This window comes from Mus pahari, chromosome 23 (genome assembly GCF_900095145.1).
Source record: "Mus pahari chromosome 23, PAHARI_EIJ_v1.1, whole genome shotgun sequence".
NCBI lineage: Eukaryota > Metazoa > Chordata > Mammalia > Rodentia > Muridae > Mus > Mus pahari.
In genome coordinates this window covers 30,580,448-30,598,823 of record NC_034612.1, presented here as the reverse complement: position 1 = coordinate 30,598,823, position 18,376 = coordinate 30,580,448, and the positions used below count along the sequence as shown (strand labels likewise).

General features: G+C 51.9%; 1 protein-coding gene across 1 annotated transcript in view; it reads right to left on the bottom strand.

Moving 5' to 3' along the window:
- The window catches only part of LOC110313192 (kinesin-like protein KIF19), a 50,340-nt gene that overhangs the window by 7,132 nt on the left and 24,832 nt on the right, over window positions 1-18,376 (bottom strand). Inside the window, exons 10-16 of the mRNA XM_021187211.1 lie at window positions 15,736-15,910; window positions 14,460-14,634; window positions 10,514-10,784; window positions 6,409-6,530; window positions 2,836-2,963; window positions 888-996; window positions 452-781 (exon numbers count right to left, since the gene is read on the bottom strand). Coding sequence (XP_021042870.1) covers window positions 452-781; window positions 888-996; window positions 2,836-2,963; window positions 6,409-6,530; window positions 10,514-10,784; window positions 14,460-14,634; window positions 15,736-15,910 — 1,310 coding nt within the window. The remainder of the gene's footprint in view (window positions 1-451; window positions 782-887; window positions 997-2,835; window positions 2,964-6,408; window positions 6,531-10,513; window positions 10,785-14,459; window positions 14,635-15,735; window positions 15,911-18,376) is intronic.

The following is an 18,376-nucleotide window of genomic DNA, read 5'->3' as shown; positions in this document are numbered from 1 at the left end:
CCCTGCCTAGAATCCCCCAGTGAGGGGCTGGGGTGTGGCTCAGTGGTAGAGCCCCTGCCTAGAATCCCCCAGTGAGGGGCTGGGGTGTGGCTCAGAAGCAGAGTTCTTGCTTAATTCATGCAAGGTCCTGGGTTCTATCATGAGTACCACAAAAGGAAGAAAGGAAAAAGGAAGGGAGATATGATTGTTCACAAAGCTGCACAAAACACAAGTGGACACTGTGGGTCTGGGTCATGTAATGGGCTCAGGCACTGTGAAGGATTGATTCGAGGTGGACATACTTTCCTTCTATCTCAACTGCAGGGATCCCAACCACATGTGGCATGTGAGTGGCCATCTGCCCTCCCTGCCTTCTGCTGCTGTCCCAGCCACACCCCGGCAACCAGACAGACAGAGCCACACCCCAGCAACCAGACAGACAGACAGCTACATACTTGTTGCAGCTACATACTTGTTGCAGGCTCCAGGTGAACGAGGGTGACCGCTTCCTCCCTGCCTTCCTGTCCAGAGAGCGGTCCCTGCTGGGGCTGGCATGGGGCCACCTCCAGTCTGCAGGGCTGGGGTCCCTGGAGTCCAGACAGCCGCCCTCCCTGTCGTACGCCTTGCAGCGCCGGCTGGCTGCTATGAGAGCGATGCTCTTGGTGCCCAGGGCCATCTCCTTGAGGGCCTGGGCACTCAGCGGAGGGCTCGTCTCTCCGGCTGCCTGTTGGGTCCTCAGCTCCAAGGATGCCGTGGGCTGCAGCCTAGAGATCAGGCTCTTGGCGCCTGGGGCATTTGGCTTCTGTGAAAGAAGAGCAGAGGCCACCCTCAGCCACTAGGGGACCCCAGAAGCAGTCCCTCCTCGTGCAGTCTAGCTAGGACATATCGCTAGCACCCTGAATACCAACCTCAAGCATAGGGGGTGTCAGCAAGATGCGGAGGGCTGGCGGAGGGAGGAGAGATTCTTGCTTCCCAAGCCTCCGCAGGGGAGTGCTTTTTGAGGACCTGTTCCCATCACTGTGGATGAAACGGGAGACATTCTAGAGCCTGGCTCCTCTGACATAGCCTGGGCAGCTAGGATCCTGCCTCAGCTGCTGTTGCAGCCCAAAGCACTGTGGTCCACGCATTACTGGGCAAGATGCTATGTGGCTGTGGCTGTGGCTGTGGCTGTGGCTGTGGCTGTAGCTGGGGCTGTGGCCGTGGCTGTGGCTGGGCTGTGGCTGTGGCCGTGGCCGTGGCCGTGGCCGTGGCCGTAGCCGGGCTGTGGCTGTGGCTGGGCCGAGCTGGCTCACCCATGCTGGTCACCTGCTATGAGTAACCAGGGTCACGGTGTGCTGGGCTCTGCCCTCTATTAAGATGGATATACAGCAGCTAAGCTGTTCAGTCTTGGAGGTCAAGGTAATAGGATGCAGAATGACCATGCAAATGGATGTCTAGGCATATCTGTCATGGGTTATCTAGACTGGGTTAACTGGGGTAGGGAGACCCCTCCTAAATCTGAGTGATGCCGCTCCATGGGGGCCTGGACTAAATAAAAGGAGAACATAAGCTGACTATCCAGTGTTCTCTGCTCCTTAGTGGCGGAAGTCGTGTCTTCTCCGTCTTGAGGATACCCTCAAACTGGGCCTCGGCAGGAATGCCCGCTTGGTCTGTCCCCCTCTGTCCCTTTCCTGCACAGCACTTAAGGACACAGCAAGAAGGCAGCCATCTTACGGCCAGGCAGGCGCCCTCACCAGCCCCCACACAGCTCCAGCAGGCTGACCTTGAACCTCCAGCCTCCACAGCTGTGAGACAGTTCACGTTGTCTAGGCTGAGAACGTTTAACCCAGAAGATGGCACTTATGACAACCTGAGGGACAGACACTCACGTGGGTCAGTCAGATGGGAACTGTTAAAAAACTACAGACAGCCTATGGACATTTACGTTGCTGGTGTCTGTTGGAAAGTGCTGCAGAAAAAGAACAGAAAGGGGGAGGAGAGAGAGGAGGCAGGAGGAAGAGGGAGAAGGGGAGGAGGGGGAGGTAGGACAGGTAGGAGAGAAGGGAGAGGAGGGGGAGGAGGGAGAGAAGGTAAGGAGAGGCAGGAGGGGAGGAGGGAGAGGAGGGGGAGCAGGGAGAAGGGGGAAGAGGGAGAGGAGGGGAGGAGGGGAGGAGGAGGAAGAGGGAGAGGAGGGGAGGAAGGGAAAGAGGGAGAGGAGGGGAAGAGGGGGAAGAGGAAGAGAGGGGGAGGAGGGGGAGGAGGGCAGGGGAAAATGGCACTGAACACGCTCAGGAGAGAAGTCCCAGGAAGTGAAAAGGCCAGCTCCAGCCTCAGACTCTTCACACTCCTGAGCCTCATCTCTGTTCCATGCAGCCGGGACCTCCTGTGGTAGGTTGATTAATCTTTAATGTTGTATACATGTGTGCACATGTCTGTGTACATGCACAGGGCAGAGGTGCATGTGTGCGCTCTGGCATGTGAAGCTCCACTGTCTTCCGTGTACTGTGCACCTTGCCTTGTTGAAATGGAGTCCGGGACTTGCCAAGCAGGTTGGGCTGTCTGGGCCAGCGAACCCAAGACGACTGCCCGCCTCCACCTCCTCGGCAGCGGGATGATCATGTGCACGTGCTGCCCTGCCACTTATCTTATGCAGGTTCTACGGACTGAACTCAAGCCACTGCACTCACCAGGCAAGTGCTCTCCCCACTGAGCGAGCTATCTCCTCAGTAGCTCATTCATTTGAGACAACCTCGGGAGGAGACTGAGTCAGGGCCCTGGGCAGGGATCTGGGCTCTGAGGCGAGTCCCCAGCCGGCCATGTGTCAGCCCTGCCTGGGACCTGTTCCATCCATGACTCTTGCATAGAAGTCATGCCCACCTGTCTCTCTCTAGGAGCATCTGTGGCAACTCAAAGGTGGCGCCCCACGGGAGATCCCTCCTGTCACCCAGAGGTTCTCCGCTGTTCTCCTCAGTCGGTGGGGGTGACACATTCACAATGGGGCCATCCTGGAAGGGAAGGAACAGAGTCAGGGCGTGGCAGCACTGGAGACTGTCTCCAAGCAGAAGATTTCCGAGGGGCACTCTCTCTGCCGAGGCTCAGAGGAAGCTGTGAGCCAGGGAGCTCCATCAGGGAACAGGGGAAGCCCCTTCTCATCGACAGGAGGTTTCTAGAACCCTCAAGCTGCACACCACTGTATGACAATGTCCCGGCACTGGGGAGGGAAGAGGAGCTAGTGTTCAGTAAGAGTAAGTTCTGATTGGGGAAGAAGAGAAGGTTCTAGAAGATGGAAAAGGCCTCCCAGTGCTGTGATATGTGGTGGCATGGAAGTCCTAGTGACACACCCCTTTACTCCCAGCACTTGGGAGCCAGAGGCAGGCAGATCTTCTGTAAGTTCAAGGCCAGCCTGGTTTACATAGTGAGTTTCAGGACAGCCAGGGCTACATAGTGACACCCTGGCTCAAAACAGACAAAAGTACATAAAATAAGAACAGTCAGAGGGTGGTAGGATACTTGCCAAGAACATTCAAGGCTCTGAGTTCACCCCTCAGTACTGCCCTGTCTCAAAAACAATGATAGAATTTATGCATGGTTCCCCGCCCCGCAAAAAAAAAGAGAGAGGGGGAGAAGAGAGTGACTGTGGTGGTTGCTTTGAATTGTCACAATCCAATTTGTGACACAATCTAGAATCATCTGGGCAGAGTATCGATGAGGGCCTGTCCAGATGAGGGGTTCCTGTGGGCATGTCTGTGGGGTTTCCGTGATTACAATTCATTGATGTGGGAAGACCCAGCCTCAAAGTGGGCAGCACTGTTTCTCGGTTTTGGGCCCCGGACTGTGAAAAGGAGACACATGAGCTGAGTGCCAGGAAGCTCCCACTCTGCCTGCGACTATGTGTATGGTGGTCGGCACCTGAGAAATGCTGCCCACGAGGCTGTCCTCTGGTATTCACATTCCACAACCAAAAAGGAAAGAAGAGCTCTGCAGGTGCAGCTGGCGGCTTAGCAAGGCCTGCCCGTGAGCCTTGAGTAATTCAGGAGACGTGACAGTGACACCCCCAGACGCTGACAAGCCTTCAACACACCTGTCACCAGAAAGGTCAAAGTCTGTGATGTCACCAGAGAGGAGGAAAGGCCCACTCTGACGAGTGTAACGAACGGCCTCCTCTCAGGTCACTTAGCCACACTGGGGAGAACTCCAGAGGTTGCTCCTGTGAGCTGAGCATCCGCTCGAAGAAGCTGACACTAGAGATGCCCAGGGTGTATGACAGGACCCTGCTGAGAATCAGAGCCCAGACCCCAGCTGAGCAAAGATTTTCACAGGAGCCAAGTGTCTGTGTGGTCTCTACGTCCCAAAGATGGTTCTTTCAAAAGAACAGTAGGGCTGAGGCAGGGCTCAATGGTAGAGCCACCCACAAGGATCTGAGTTTCATCCTTGGCATCCTGAGACACGCACGCACGCACGCACACATGCACGTGTGCACGTGCACACAGACACACATGCACACACACACGCACATACATGCATGCATGCACACACATACACACATGCATGCATGCACGCATGCACACCAGATATGAGAGCCGGGCGTGGTGGCGCACACCTTTAATCCCAGCACTCAGGAGGCAGAGGCAGGCGGATTTCTGAGTTCGAGGCCAGCCTGGTCTACAAAGTGAGTTCCAGGACAACCAGGACTACACAGAAAAACCCTGTCTCAAAATNAAAAAAAAAAAAAAAAAACCAGATATGTGGGCCAGGAGGGTTGGAACTGGAGAGATGGCTCGTAGGTTGGGAGCATTAGTTGCTCTTACAGAGGACCAAGTCTGGTTCACAGCAGCTATGTCTGACAGGTCACAATCCCCTGTAACTCTGGTGCCAGGGACACACACACATACATACACACAATCTAAACAACAACAAAAACCACTGGGCATTAGGTCGATGACAAAGTACCTGCCTAGAATCCCCCAGTGAGGGGCTGGGGTGTGGATCAGTGATAGAGCCCCTGCCTAGAATCCCCCAGTGAGGGGCTGGGGGCGTGGCTCAGTGGTAGAGTCTCCGCCTAGAATCCCCCAGTGAGGGGCTGGGGTGTGACTCAGTGGTAGAGCCCCTGCCTAGAATCCCCCAGTGAGGGGCTGAGGTGTGGCTCAGTGGTAGAGCCCCTGCCTAGAATCCCCCAGTGAGGGGCTGGGGGCGTGGCTCAGTGATAGAGNCCCTGCCTAGAATCCCACAGTGAGGGGCTGGGGTGTGGCTCAGTGGTAGGGTGCTTATCTAGCATTCACAAGGCCTTGGGTTTCGTTTCCAGCATCACAAAGCAACAAAACCAACAAGGAAATCCAGCAGAGCACTGGGATGCTTCGGGCAGGTACCCTGCCTAGTGTGGTTCTACAACGGTGAATACTTGTCTTACCTGTTGATGCCAACCCACAGAATTAGGAATCAAGGTGAAGTGAAACTGTGCTAAGGGGACACAATGGGCTGATACAGGCTCACTGACGGCAGCAAACAGACCCTCTCTGGAGAGGGATACCGGCAATGGAGGAGTTGCAGACTGAGGTAGGGGTCACTGGGAACTCTGATATGGCATGAGTTCAAAACTGCTGTAAAACATCAGAGCCAGGCACCACGGCTCACACATGCAAACCCCAGCACCTGGGACACTGAGGCAGGAAGGACCTGTCAATGCTCAGGATTCCCTCCACCAGCTTTGACCCACCTCCGACTCTTCAGGAATATCCAAGGACTAGAGTCATGACAGGAGAGGGAACAGTGGTGGCCTCACCTAAGGGAGCAACATCCACACCCGCTCAGTACCCCAGTGCTCGGTACCCTAGTGCTCGGTACCCCAGTGCTCGGTACCCCAGTGCTCGGTACCCCTGTGGACCCTGCTCACTGGACAGGTTGTGGACTTTAGACCTGCCAGACTCCCCTAGTTAGAGTGTATGTGTGTGTGTGTGTGTGTGTGTGTGTGTGTGTGTGGTGTGTGCACATGTGTGCACTGTGAATTTTGTTCTGTATACGTGCACATGTGGGAGAGCAGTCCATGTAGAGATCAGAAGTAGACTTGGGATGTTTTGTTTTGTTTTGAGACAGGGTCTCTCACTGAACCTGGAACTCATGGATTCAGCAAAGATGGCTGCTCACTAAGCCCCAGGGACCTGCCTATTTCTGCCTCTTCAGCGCTGGGATGCCAGACAGACACATCCTGCCTGGGATGACAGACAGACAGACACATCCTGCCTCACTCAGCTTTTGTCAGTGCGTCCAGGGGCTGGGTCCTTATACTTGCACAGTGAGCCCTTTACCAACTGAGCCATCTCCCCAGCTCATCCCCAGGTCCTGGGCCCAGTCTGTCTGTGCAGCCTGAGGCTCAGCACAGGCTGACCTAGAGCAGAGCATGCTGGGATGTCGTTGACCATGGCATTAGCCAGAGGTGGGGGAAGTGAGACTCACTTGGAGCGAGCTGGACATCACTGAGAGCTGCAGCAGCAGTCGATCCAACGTGCCCTCGCCCAGCTCCCGGGAGTAGAGTCGGTACTGCTGTTCCAGAGGCTCCGGGGCTGAGATGCCATTGTCTGAGGAATCAAAGAGAGGAGCCATCAGAATTGGCTAGAACACACCACCTCAGGCACATGAAAACCACTACCATGTGCCAAAAGGGCATCTCCCAGTCTGAAATGTTGAAAGCGGGGAGGTTTCCTACGCAGAGCTTTGCTTTTACATTTCCACCCACTTAAACTTATAGTTTAAGTCAGGGTCTCATGTTGTTCAGGCTAGTCTCGAACTCACTATGTAGCTGAGGATAACCTTGAACCTCTGATCTTCCTATGTGTACTGGCCAAGTGCTAGGATTACAGATGTGAGCCACCATACTTGGTTTATGCAGTGCTGGGAATGGAACCCAGAGTCTGATGAACGCTAGTCAAACACTGTATCAACTGGGTTGCGTCCCCAGCCCTACGGTATATGTATATGTGTGAATTTATGTATATATGTATTTGGTCTTTTGTTGTTGTTGTTGTTGTTTTTGTTTTATTCGAGACAGGGTTTCTCTGTATAGCCCTGGCTGTCCTGGAACTCACTTTGTAGACCAGACTGGCCTTGAACTCAGAAATCTGCCTGCCTCTGCCGCCCGAATGCTGGGATTAAAGACGTGTGCCACCATGCCCGGCCTATGTATTTGGTTTTTTGAGACAGGGTTTCTCTGTATAGCCCTGGCTGTCCTGGAACTCCCAAGCCCTATTTTAATTGACTGTAATATTTGTGTGTGTGTGATATTAAAGATAGAGTTCAGGGTCTTTTGGGGAATGGGTAGGTAGGGTCTCCCTGAGAAGCCTCAGCCAGCTCAGAACTTACTATGTAGATCAGGGTGGCCTTGATCCATGGCCTCAGCCTCTTGACTGCTGGGATTAAATGCATACACCATGACACTTGGTAAGTCGGACTGTCGGACATGCTAGACAAACAGTCCACTGCTGAGCAAGCCACACCTCAGCTGAAGTTTAAAAATGTTTTTCAACTGGGTGGTGGTGGCACACGCCTTTAATCCCAGCACTTGGGAGGCAGAGACAGGCAGATTTCTGAGTTCAAGACCAGCCTGGTCTACAGAGTTAGTTCCAGGACAGTCAGGGCTATACAGAGAANCCCTGTCTCGAAAAACCAAAAAATAAATAAATAAATAAATAAATAAATAAAATAAAATAAAATAAATGTTTTTCTACTGTGTAGAAATGCCACTTTCAGTCCTAACAGAACAGTATTGGGCTGGCCATGGAGAGGCTTCCTGGCACTGGTGATGCCCTGGTTTCTGTCTCCAGCATCACCAAAACAGGAAAGGAAGGGAGGGAAGGGAGGGAGAAAAGACGGAGAATGATTCTAAAGTATAAATACAATTTTAGCTAAAAGTAAAAGGCCAACTTCTGGAATGTATACCCAAAAGAACTGCAAGAAAAAAAAAAGTGTAGCGCACAAAACTGAATATAGCCAGGTAGTGGTGGTACACAGCTTTAGTTCCAGGACTCAGGAGGCAGAGGCAGAGTCTCTGAGTTGGAGGCCAGTCTGGTCTACAGAGCAAGTTCCAGAACAGACAGAACAACACAGAGAAACCGAAAGAAAGAAAGAAAGAAAGAAAGAAAGAAAGAAAGAAAGAAAGAAAGAGGGAGGGAGGGAGGAAGGAAGGAAGGAAGGAAGGAAGGAAGGAAGGAAGGAAGGAAGGAAGGAAGGAAGGAAAAGAAAATTAAGCAAGAATGTTTTCCAAAGTGTTATTCATAACACTCCCAGGTGGCAACACCACCAACAGATGAGTTTATAGACACAGGCTGCCCATGTGGCTGTCCATGGGATGGAATGTGACTCAGCCACAAAAACGGATGACATTGTAGTGTCTGCTATGTCGTGAGCGAGCCTAAAACGTGTTACGCTAAGTGAAGGAAGTCACCAGCGAAGGCCATGTAGTGTATGTTGTGTTCACAGGAGCCATCCCACACAGGAAATACCACAGTCGGGAAGATCACTGGGCTCCCTGCTCTTGAGAGGGACCTGAGGCTGGAGGATGGTGTGTCAGAGGACAGCCTGAGTTACATAATGAGACCCGGTCTCAGAGAGAGAGAAAGGGCTGGAAAGATGGTTGTGTGGGTAAAGTGCTTGCTGCCCAAGCCTGAAGACCTCAGTTGGGTCCCTAGGACCCACATAAAAGAGAAGAACATGGTGGCAGTGTGTGGCTTAAATCCAGCAAGGGACAGACACAGACAGGAGGGTCCCTGGGGCTTGCTGGCCAGCCGGCCTCACCTACTTAGTGAGCTCCAGGTTCAGTGTGAGAGACTGTCTCAAAAACAAGGAGGTTTGTGGTACAAGAAGGCACCTGAGTGTAGACCTCTCACCTCCACACATGTACCCATAGACACATGTGCACACATACACATACATGCACATGTGCAAAATAAATAAAATACACTTAAGAACTGAAGACAGGGCTGAGCAAGGTGGCGCAAACCTTTAATGCCAATGTTCAGGAGAAAAGACACAGGCAGTTCTCTGTGTCTTTAAAGCCAGCCTGGGGCCTGGAGAGATGGCTTGGTGATGAGAGCACTGACTGCTCTTCCAGAGGTCCTGAGTTCAATTCCCAGCAACCACATGGTAGCTCACAACCATCTGTAATGGGATCTGACGCCCTCTTGTGGTGTGTCTGAAGACAGTGACAGTGTACTCACACACAAAATAAGTAAATATTTTTAAACAAACAAACAAACAAACAAAAAGTCAGCCTGCTCTACATGAGTCCCAGGCCAGCCTGGTCTACATGGTGAGACTCTGTCTCTAAACAACTAAAGAAACAAACAAAAAGTCCAGGACAGGTCCCTGAGGAGACTGAAGTAGGAGAGTTTGAAGTCAGCCTGCGCTACACAATGCATCCTGGGAAGGAAGGGAAGATTAAAGAAGAGATGGAGGGTTGGGAGGTGGGGGGATGGGAGGGGAGGAAGGGATTGAATGGGGGCAGGGTGTCGGCCACAGTAAGCTGGCTGGTGGCAGGCTGGTGTTTGTGCTTGGGGACTTAGGGACTGTCCTATGTTTTCCGACCAAGTTTTGGTCTCTCTATTGTGCTGGGAACTGAATTCTGGGCTTTATGTTCACTAAGTGTGCTCTCAACAGTGAGCTGTGTCCCCAAGGCCTTCCTTTTTTGTTTTGTTTTCTCTGTGCAGTCCTGGCTGTCCTGGAACTCACTCTGTAGACCAGGCTGGTCGCGAACTCAGAAATCCACCTGCCTCTGCCTCCCAAGTGCTGGGATTAAAGGTGTGCACCACCATGCCCGGCCCCCAAGGCCTCTGTCTCCTGTGTGTGTGTGTGTGGGGGGGTGCACTGTAAAGCTACAATGTATTCATAGACATAAAATAAATACATAAATCATAAAAAAAAAGACAAGGGCTCCCATTAGCCTGGGACTTTGCCGTGTAGGCTAAGCTAGATGGCCAAGTAGCTCCATGGATCCACCTGTCCCCACTTCTCACCTGGCCATCAATGGGACTACAATCGTGTGCCACCACATTCAGCTTTTTAATGAGTTCTGGGGCTAGAACTTGGGTCCCCACACTTGTATAATAAACACTTTGCTGTCTGAGCTGTCTCCCCAGCCCTCACCCTGTGGTTTCTCTTAGGAGTGCTAACACTGTAGATCTCTTGACTCTGGGTCAGGGATAACTGCTATAGAGCCAGAGGATGATATTCACATATGGCAGTACAGATGTCCTGGACCAGCTGTGCATCATCCAGGCAAGTCATCCTCACTAAAGCTGACTCTGACATCNAGTGAGGCTTCAACAGGCCACAGGGATTAGTGCAAATTTCATCACAGCATGTTTGGCTAATCAGAGGTAAACAGAGCTAGACAATAAAACAAAACAATAGCAACAAAGAAACAGCAATGAAACAACAGCATCAAGTACAGTTGGCCAGGCATGTATAGAAAACCAACCATTTAGAGCAGTTTGGACCACATGATATTCACGCCTCAGTTACTAGTTACTGCAGAATCACTTGGCCCTACGCTCCGAGCTGGCCTCACCCTGCATCAGCTGTCGCTGCCCCTGGATGATCTGTTCACACAGCAGCCGGTGCTGGTGATAGCGCTGGATCACGAAGTCCTTCTGGCACAGCAAGTTCTTGCGGCATAAGTTGTCAGCCTGAAGCTCCGTGTTCTCCACCTCCAGCTCGTGAGCCCTGCACAGCAGCTGCAGGACCTCCCGCTGGTCCTCACTGGTCACCTGCCTCGGTAGCAGCTTTTCCATCTGTGACGCCTTCTGCTTAGCATGGGCCAGGCGCTGCTCTAGCCCAGCCTGGGGAAGACAAGGAGAGCTTGGGGCTGTCAGTGACACCAGTTAGTCATCCTCATGAGATGTGGGGCAATCAGCCCTGGCGCTAAGCCTAATAATACTGATGAGGTCCATTTGACAGGACCTAGAATTATCTAGAAGACACACGTGAGCAATAATGCAAAGTAGGTACCCTCTGGCCATGCTCATGAGGGATTATATTGATTAGGTTATTGGAGGTGGAAAAACCCACCTTACACATGGGCCACACTCCACCCCCAGTGGGGTTCTGTACTGAATGAAAAAGAGAAAGTGAGCCGTCCCAGCATCCATCTCTGTCTGCTTCCTGACTGTGGATACAATGTAACCAGCGATCTCCTGCTCCTTCTGCCATGCCTTCCCCATCTTGATGGATTGTGCACCCTCAGACTGTGAGCAACAAAACAAACCCTTGAAGTTGCTTTGTCAGGCATTTTATCCCAGCGACAAGAAGAGTAACTTAGCTCCATCCTCAGGACCACATCCTCTGTCTTCAAAATCCTGCTATTTTAACCTATCTATGTATGCTGACCCTTGAGGTACCAAGCCAGCTTCTGGATAAAGTAAGCAACTCACCCAAGAGCTTGTTTTTCAAAGTGCAAACCCATCTGTGTAGAGCCCACTCCTCAAGGGCAGAGCCCACAGCTCACAGCTACCACTTAGTGCCCTAATTGCCCTGAGCCAGTGCCAGGCATCCAGGGACAGCGCTGGGGCACCGGAACAACAAATTGCCAAACAGAACAACGAATGTACTCTGGATCTTAGTCTATAGCCCCATCCTGCAACAAGCAGATAGATGCCTTGATGGTCTGTGTGCCAACCTACAGCAAGACAAGCCACCCTTCCTGTGGATGGCCAGTGTTTCCCGTAGACCAGCAGAATGCCTGGTAAGGGCAAGGGCAGAGTACATATAAGCATGGAACCTTCCTAGAGCTGGCTTGTCTGTGCAGTGTGCTGTCTGAACCTATGGTCACCTCTGCTGCTTTGGCTCAGAACCCAAGTGTACAGGAATTCTGCTATGATCTCAGAGCCACATGATACAGGAGATTTGGAGATGGAGAGGTGGGCCAGCAGGTAAGAGCACATACTGCCCTTACAGAGGATGTGAGTTCTGTCCCCCTTACCCATACGTACCCTCTGACTCACACCTACCTGTAACTCTGGCTCTAGGGGATCTGACGCCCTCTGCTGGTCTCCTGAGAAACTGGCACTCCCATGCATATGCACCCTCCCACACACATACATATAGTCATAGAAATAAAAATAAAAAAATAAGTATTTTCTAAAGGAAATAAACTAGGAGCTTGGTAGGCAGGGTGCTGGCAACTTTATAGAAAATATGGCCCTCTGAGTGGCACACCCCGCCCTGAAGAACCCCGCCCTGAACTCTTCACTGCTGAACTTGGGTGAGTCTCCTCCTCGCCCTCCTTCTTTTCGCCCAGAGTCTCACATAGCCTAGGCTAGCCTCAAACTCACTATGTAGCTCAGGATGGCCTTGAACCTCCCATTCTCCTGCCTCCAGAGTGCTGGGATTACAGGTGTGCACCACCAAAGTTGTAGTTGATACCCTGCCGGAGATGGAACCTGGGGCCTTGTGCCGACTAGGCCAGAGCTCTACCAAGTGAGCCACATCTGCCGCCCCTGAATGAGTCATGAGCTGTCAGGGCTGCTCCGGTTTGGGGACGACTGTGAAGTTCATATCTCCTCAGAAATGCAAGCTATGCAAGAAATGCAAACAGTCCGTCTGTTCCTTCCTGCGGAAACCACAATGGGGCTCTTGGCCACCTTTTCTACTCACTTCTCCCAGGTCCTGAACCACCTTAGTACTCCTGCGAGGGCCATGTGTGGAGTGGACTGGCAGATTCCTCCTACTGGGACCTACTTGTAAGTGACAAACTACATTTTATTTTATTTTATTTTTTTTCTTTTTTCTTTTTTTTTCAAGACAGGGTTTCTCTGTGTAGCCCTGGCTGTCCTGGAACTCATTCTGTAGACCAGGCTGGCCTTGAACTCAGAAATCCACCTGCCTCTGCCTCCCGAGTGCTGGGATTAAAGGCGTGCGCCACCACGCCCGGCCACAAACTACATTTTCAGTTCCAGGAAACAGTCAACCCACCGCATACTGTGACATGCCTCCAGAGTGCCCCATATCACAAAGCTGTGGGCCACACTCCAGGCCCTGATACTTTCAAGCAGGAATTAGGGAGAGATCAGACCCAGCTTGTCTACCACAGACCTCCTGACCTGATGATCATCCTGTGTATAATGAACTGGGAGCCCCTGAGAGCTATGGTCTGTACACCCACCAGGCAAGGCCCCAGCCCTCTATACATAGTTGTGGATATGCGCTTATTTCTGTATGTGTCTGTACGCACAAGTGTGTGTGTGTGTGTGTGTGTGTGTGTGTGTGTGTGTGTGTGTGCACTCAATGGAGATGCTGACCATGCCAATAAAACGCCTTCCCAGCGAATCATATCCCTTCATCCTGGAGTCTGCTCAGGTGACTCAGCAAAGAAGCCATCACACCACTCAACTAACTCCACAGGGCCCCCAGAGAGTCACATGGGGCTCCGGCTGCCTTGCAGGCCCAGAGTCTTAGTCCCCAAGGAATGGGCAGATAACAGCTGAGAAAGATGTGTTCTGCCACCAGGCAGTGGTGGTGGCACACGCCTTTAATCCCAGCACTTGAGAGGCAGAGGCAGGCGGATTTCTGAGTTTGAGGCCAGCCTGGTCTACAGAGTGAGTTCCAGGACAGCCAGGGCTACACAGAGAAACCCTGTCTCGAAAAAAAAAAAAAAAAAAGTGTTCTGCCACCTTCCTATGATCTGGGATTGAGTCCACTCCCTTCCTCCCTCCCTGAAGTCCTCTCTGTCTCCCTTCCCTCAGGTCCTCCCTCAGGTCCTCCCTGCTCCCCTGACATCTAGCAACCCCTGAAGTCCTTCCCAACTCCCCTTTATCCAGCCTCCCCTCAGTCCTCCCCAACTATCTGGACTCCCCTGAAGCGCTCACTCATCCATTCCCCTCCCTACAGCCTCCTCGGCTCACTCACATTTGTTCTGGTGGCTGTAGCTCCCCTGCCCCAACTGCTGTGGGCAGATGTGACACCATGAAGGGCCCTGCCTGACTGCTGTGGGTGGGCAGACATGACACCATGAAGGGCCGCTTGCTTTGGCTACATAGACTTTAAGAGAACTAAACACCTGCCTTTAACAACCTGACCTTGCCAGACACTTCTCCTGCTTCCTGAAGACATACCCAATAGCACTTAGCTGCCCGGTTCCTGCCATCACTGCCCTTCCCCAAAGCCTCCTCAACCAAGAGTTTTGTAAGTTTCCTAAAATGAGTTCACTCACTAGCCAGCTATTGTATAAACAGCTCATATAAAGATCCAGCTCCCCCTCCCTCCCCCAAAACAGTGCCGCATGCATCCAGGCTGACCAAGGATAGCCTTGAACTTCCGATCCTCCCGCCTCTGCTTCCCAAGCGTGTGGCACCACACCTGTGGCTGGGGGTGGAACCCTGGACCTGGTGCTTGCTAAGCAAACCTCTATTGTCTCAGCCCTGGACAATGTCTCCAAGTCCAGGTCCTTTCAAGGGTTGCCTGGCTCAGATCCTAAGCACCATTCCCGTGAAGGCTCGCTGAGCCTCCCTCCCCCTCACCTTGAGGGCTGCTGTTTTCTGCTGTTCAGCCAAGAGCAAGTTCACCTCCTCTCTGGCCAGAGCCACCTCCGGGGGCTCAGAAGCCCCGGCTTCCTCTCCATCAGCATCCACTGGCTCCTTGTCCCTCTCACCGCTGTCCACGTCCACGCGCTGGTGGGTCTTCTCCCGCTCCCAGCTGCAGCCAGGACACAGGTTTCAGCTCAATTGTGCCTGAGCTGAGAGTTCTACACGTCGTACTTAGAGTGCTCCAGGCCTACAAGCCTCCCCACAGGCACACAATAACGAAAGAGGGGAATCGGGTCTCCCTCATGCTCTTCCCACATATATTTCCCTGCCAGCGTTGGTCATGGCTACCTCTTAAGGAAGCATGCCTCTCTGATCCTTGCTGCCCTCAGGGAACAGCTGTGTGACCAGGGACACCAGGAGGAGTTATCTGGGCTCCTCCAGCAAGGGGACCACATTGAGCCTAAACATGATCTAGGGAAACGGGGCAGGAAAGAAAGATTAAGGAAGCCTCAGCGAGCAGCTGCCTGGCCAGAAAGGGCAGGGGACTGTGATTGTATTGTTCACGTTTAGAATAGCGCTGGTGTGAGGACTGTGCTGTTTGTATAACTGAAGGGGGAGAAAGAAGATGAGGATGACGATGACAAAGTGCAGTGATGAACACTTGTCATCCCAGAACTCAGGAGGCTGAAGCAGGAAGATCACAAGCTCGAGGATGGCTAGCCTGAGTTATATAGCAAGACCTCGTTCTAAGCAAAGAGGGGGAAGAGGGAAGAGGGAGGGGAGGAGAGTAAAGAGGAAGGGAGGAGGGAAAGACACAAGAAGAGGAGGGAATTGGAGGAGAGGGGACGGGAGGAGGGGAAGAGGGGAATTGTGGGAGAAGCAAGGGAAAGCCAGGGTCTAAGTGACAGTAGTGTCAAGTCACCCCTAAGTGAATGGCCTGTGTCCAGGTTTTCCCAGGACTTCGGAGGACACCTGCTGCCCTAGTATAATAATTGCCGGTGCCCCTTTCACCTCCAGGTACACCCCAGCTATTCCCTGCATGGGGTCACCCTGCCTTCAGAGCAGGGGCACATATGGGTAAGTACAGTGGGAGAGAGATTGTGTTATTATTTACTGAGCCCACAGGCTGGCTCTGGACTCCGTCCATAATCGGTCCAAGGGATCTAGACACGTCTCACACTTGGCCCAGCTTACCAATGGCAGGAGAGGCATAGACAGGGGACCTGCCTTCTTGGGGATGGGCAGATGCTAGCAACCAGTGGCCACTCACTCTGCAATGGTCAGCAGGTGGCGAGACATGTCTATGTGCAGCTCAATGTTGGTATTCTCCAGCTCCACCAGGCTGCGCCGCATCTCCATCTGCTCCTTGAAAGCCCCGATAAGCTGTGCCCGGATCCTGTTCATCTGTAGGCGACTGTCCTCCTCTGCATCATGGGGGATTGTGACTGCAGGTGTGAAGAGGGATGGCTCGACTAGGAGCATTGCCAGTCATGCAGGCATGAACTCCATGCTCACCAGCAAAATGGGCCATGGGCCCATGGCATGTGTGGATGGATGGAGGATGGATGGAGGATGGAGGATGGAAGATGGGAAGGGTGGGTGTCTGGATGAGAGGATGAATAGATGGGTGGATAGATAGGTAGGTAAGTGCTGGTGTATAGATTGATAAATGGATGAACTTTTGTGAGGAGAGGTGGATGTGTAGACAGATGGATGGATGGATGGATGGATGGATGGATGGATGGATGGATGATTGCATGGACAGATGGATGGATGGATGGATGGATGGATGGATGATTGCATGGATGGATGGATGGATGGATGGATGGATGGATGGATGGATGGATGGATAAGTGGGCAGAGGGATGAATGAATGAGGAGGTGGGTGGGTGGATGAATGTGTATTTGGGCAGATGGATGGATGGACAATAGGTGGGTGGATAAATGAATTGTGAGAGGATAAATAGATGATGGATATATATGAGGGTGGATGGATGGGTGGATGGATAGGTGTGGGTAGGTGGATGGAGAGAAGGCATGTGGGTGAGTAGTTGGATGTGCAATACATAGATGAGTATGTGGAATGCAGAGACGGGTATATGTAATGGTCTCGCTTCTCCTTGAAAAGCCTTCTTTTTTTTTTTGTTTGTCCAACTGACAAGTGACCCACTTAATACAGATCTCAGCATCACCCTTTCAGTTAGGCCAAGAAGGGAAAACTATTTCAGCTTACACCCATGTTTCCTAACATCTTAGAGATTTCCCATCTCTTTAGCATCACTAAGAATTCTGTACGACTGACAAGATGGCTCAGTGGGTAGAGGTGCCTGCAGCCAGTCCTCATATCCTGAGTTCACTCCCCAGAAGTCACGATGGAAGGAGTGAACTAATTCCTACAACTTGTCCTGTGTCCTACACACACACACACACACACACACACACACACACCAAAACGAAAATACAATTAACTCCTCTGCAATCTGTCCATGAAGCATCTTGCCCACTCTTCATCATTGAGCTGCTTGCTTATTTTTATTGATTTTAGAAATCCTTTGTAAATCATGGCAAAACGTATCTTCATAAACCAAGAGCATGTGTGTGGTGTGTGTGTGTGTGTGTGTGTGTGTGTGCGTGGTATGTGTGCGTATGTCTAACAGACTTGACTTTGGGACTTAGGTCCCTAGGGGGTGGAAGGTTATGGGTGTATAATCTGTGTACATGTTGACGTAGGTCTGTTTGTGCGTGCATGCAGCCACATGTGCCGACGTTTGTGGAGGCCAGAGGTCAATGACAGGTGTCTTTCCTAGTCTCCTCCGCCTTGGTTTGAGACAGTGTCTCTCACTGATCCTGCAGCTCATCAGCTGGAGACTGGATGGCTCTCAAGCCCCAGGGATCCTCCAGACTATTCCTTTACCCAGAGCTGGGGTTAGAGACACCCAGTGTTCTGTTCTGTTTTATAAGACAGGGTTTCACTGTGTAGCCCTGGCTGTCCTGGAACTCACTCTGTAGACCAGGCTGGCCTCAAACTCACAGAGATCTGCCTCCCAAATGCTGGGATTAAAGTTATGAGCCACCATGGCTGGCCTGCTGTGCCTGCCTTTTACATGAGCATTGAGGATCCTAAGAGGCCCTCATGTCTTCACAGTGAGCAGCGACGGAGTCACCTCCCAGCTTCACACAGATATCCCTAGCTTCTATTTGTGCAAGGTTTATCTTTCTTTTTCTTTATTTCTGAGAGAGAGAGAGAGAGAGAGAGAGAGAGAGAGAGAGAGAAAGTCATTCCTCCTTGGCTGGTCTCAAGCTCTGTATAACCTGAATTTAGTCCCTAGAACCCACATGAAAGCCAGGTATGGTAGTGCTCAATCTATAATCCTAGCACTGGAACATGGGAGAGGCAAGGACAGGTGAATCCCTAGGGCACGCTGGACAGCCAGCATAGCCCAGTTGCTAAATTCCAAGTCTAGAATGAGACCCTGTCTCAAAAAAGCAGTCTGGGGACAGGAGAGAGGGCTCAATACTTAAGATCTCTGGCTCTTCTTCAGAGGGAATCTGATTTGACTTCCAGCACTCACACAGTGGTTCACAGCCATCTATTACTCCGGTCCTAGGTATCTGTCACCCCCTTCTGGCCGCCTCAGGTATTGCACACATGTGGGGCCCAGACATACGTGCAGACAGAATACCCATATACATAAAATGAATTTTTAAAAAATTAAGGTCAATTGAAAAATAAGAGACAAGCCGGGCAGTGGTGGCGCACGCCTTTAATCCCAGCACTTGGGATGCAGAGGCAGGCGGATTTCTGAGTTCAAAGCCAGCCTGGTCTACAGAGTGAATTCCAGGACAGCCAGGGCTACACAGAGAAACCCTGTCTCAAAAAACCAAAAGAGAGAGAGAGAGAGAGAGAGAGA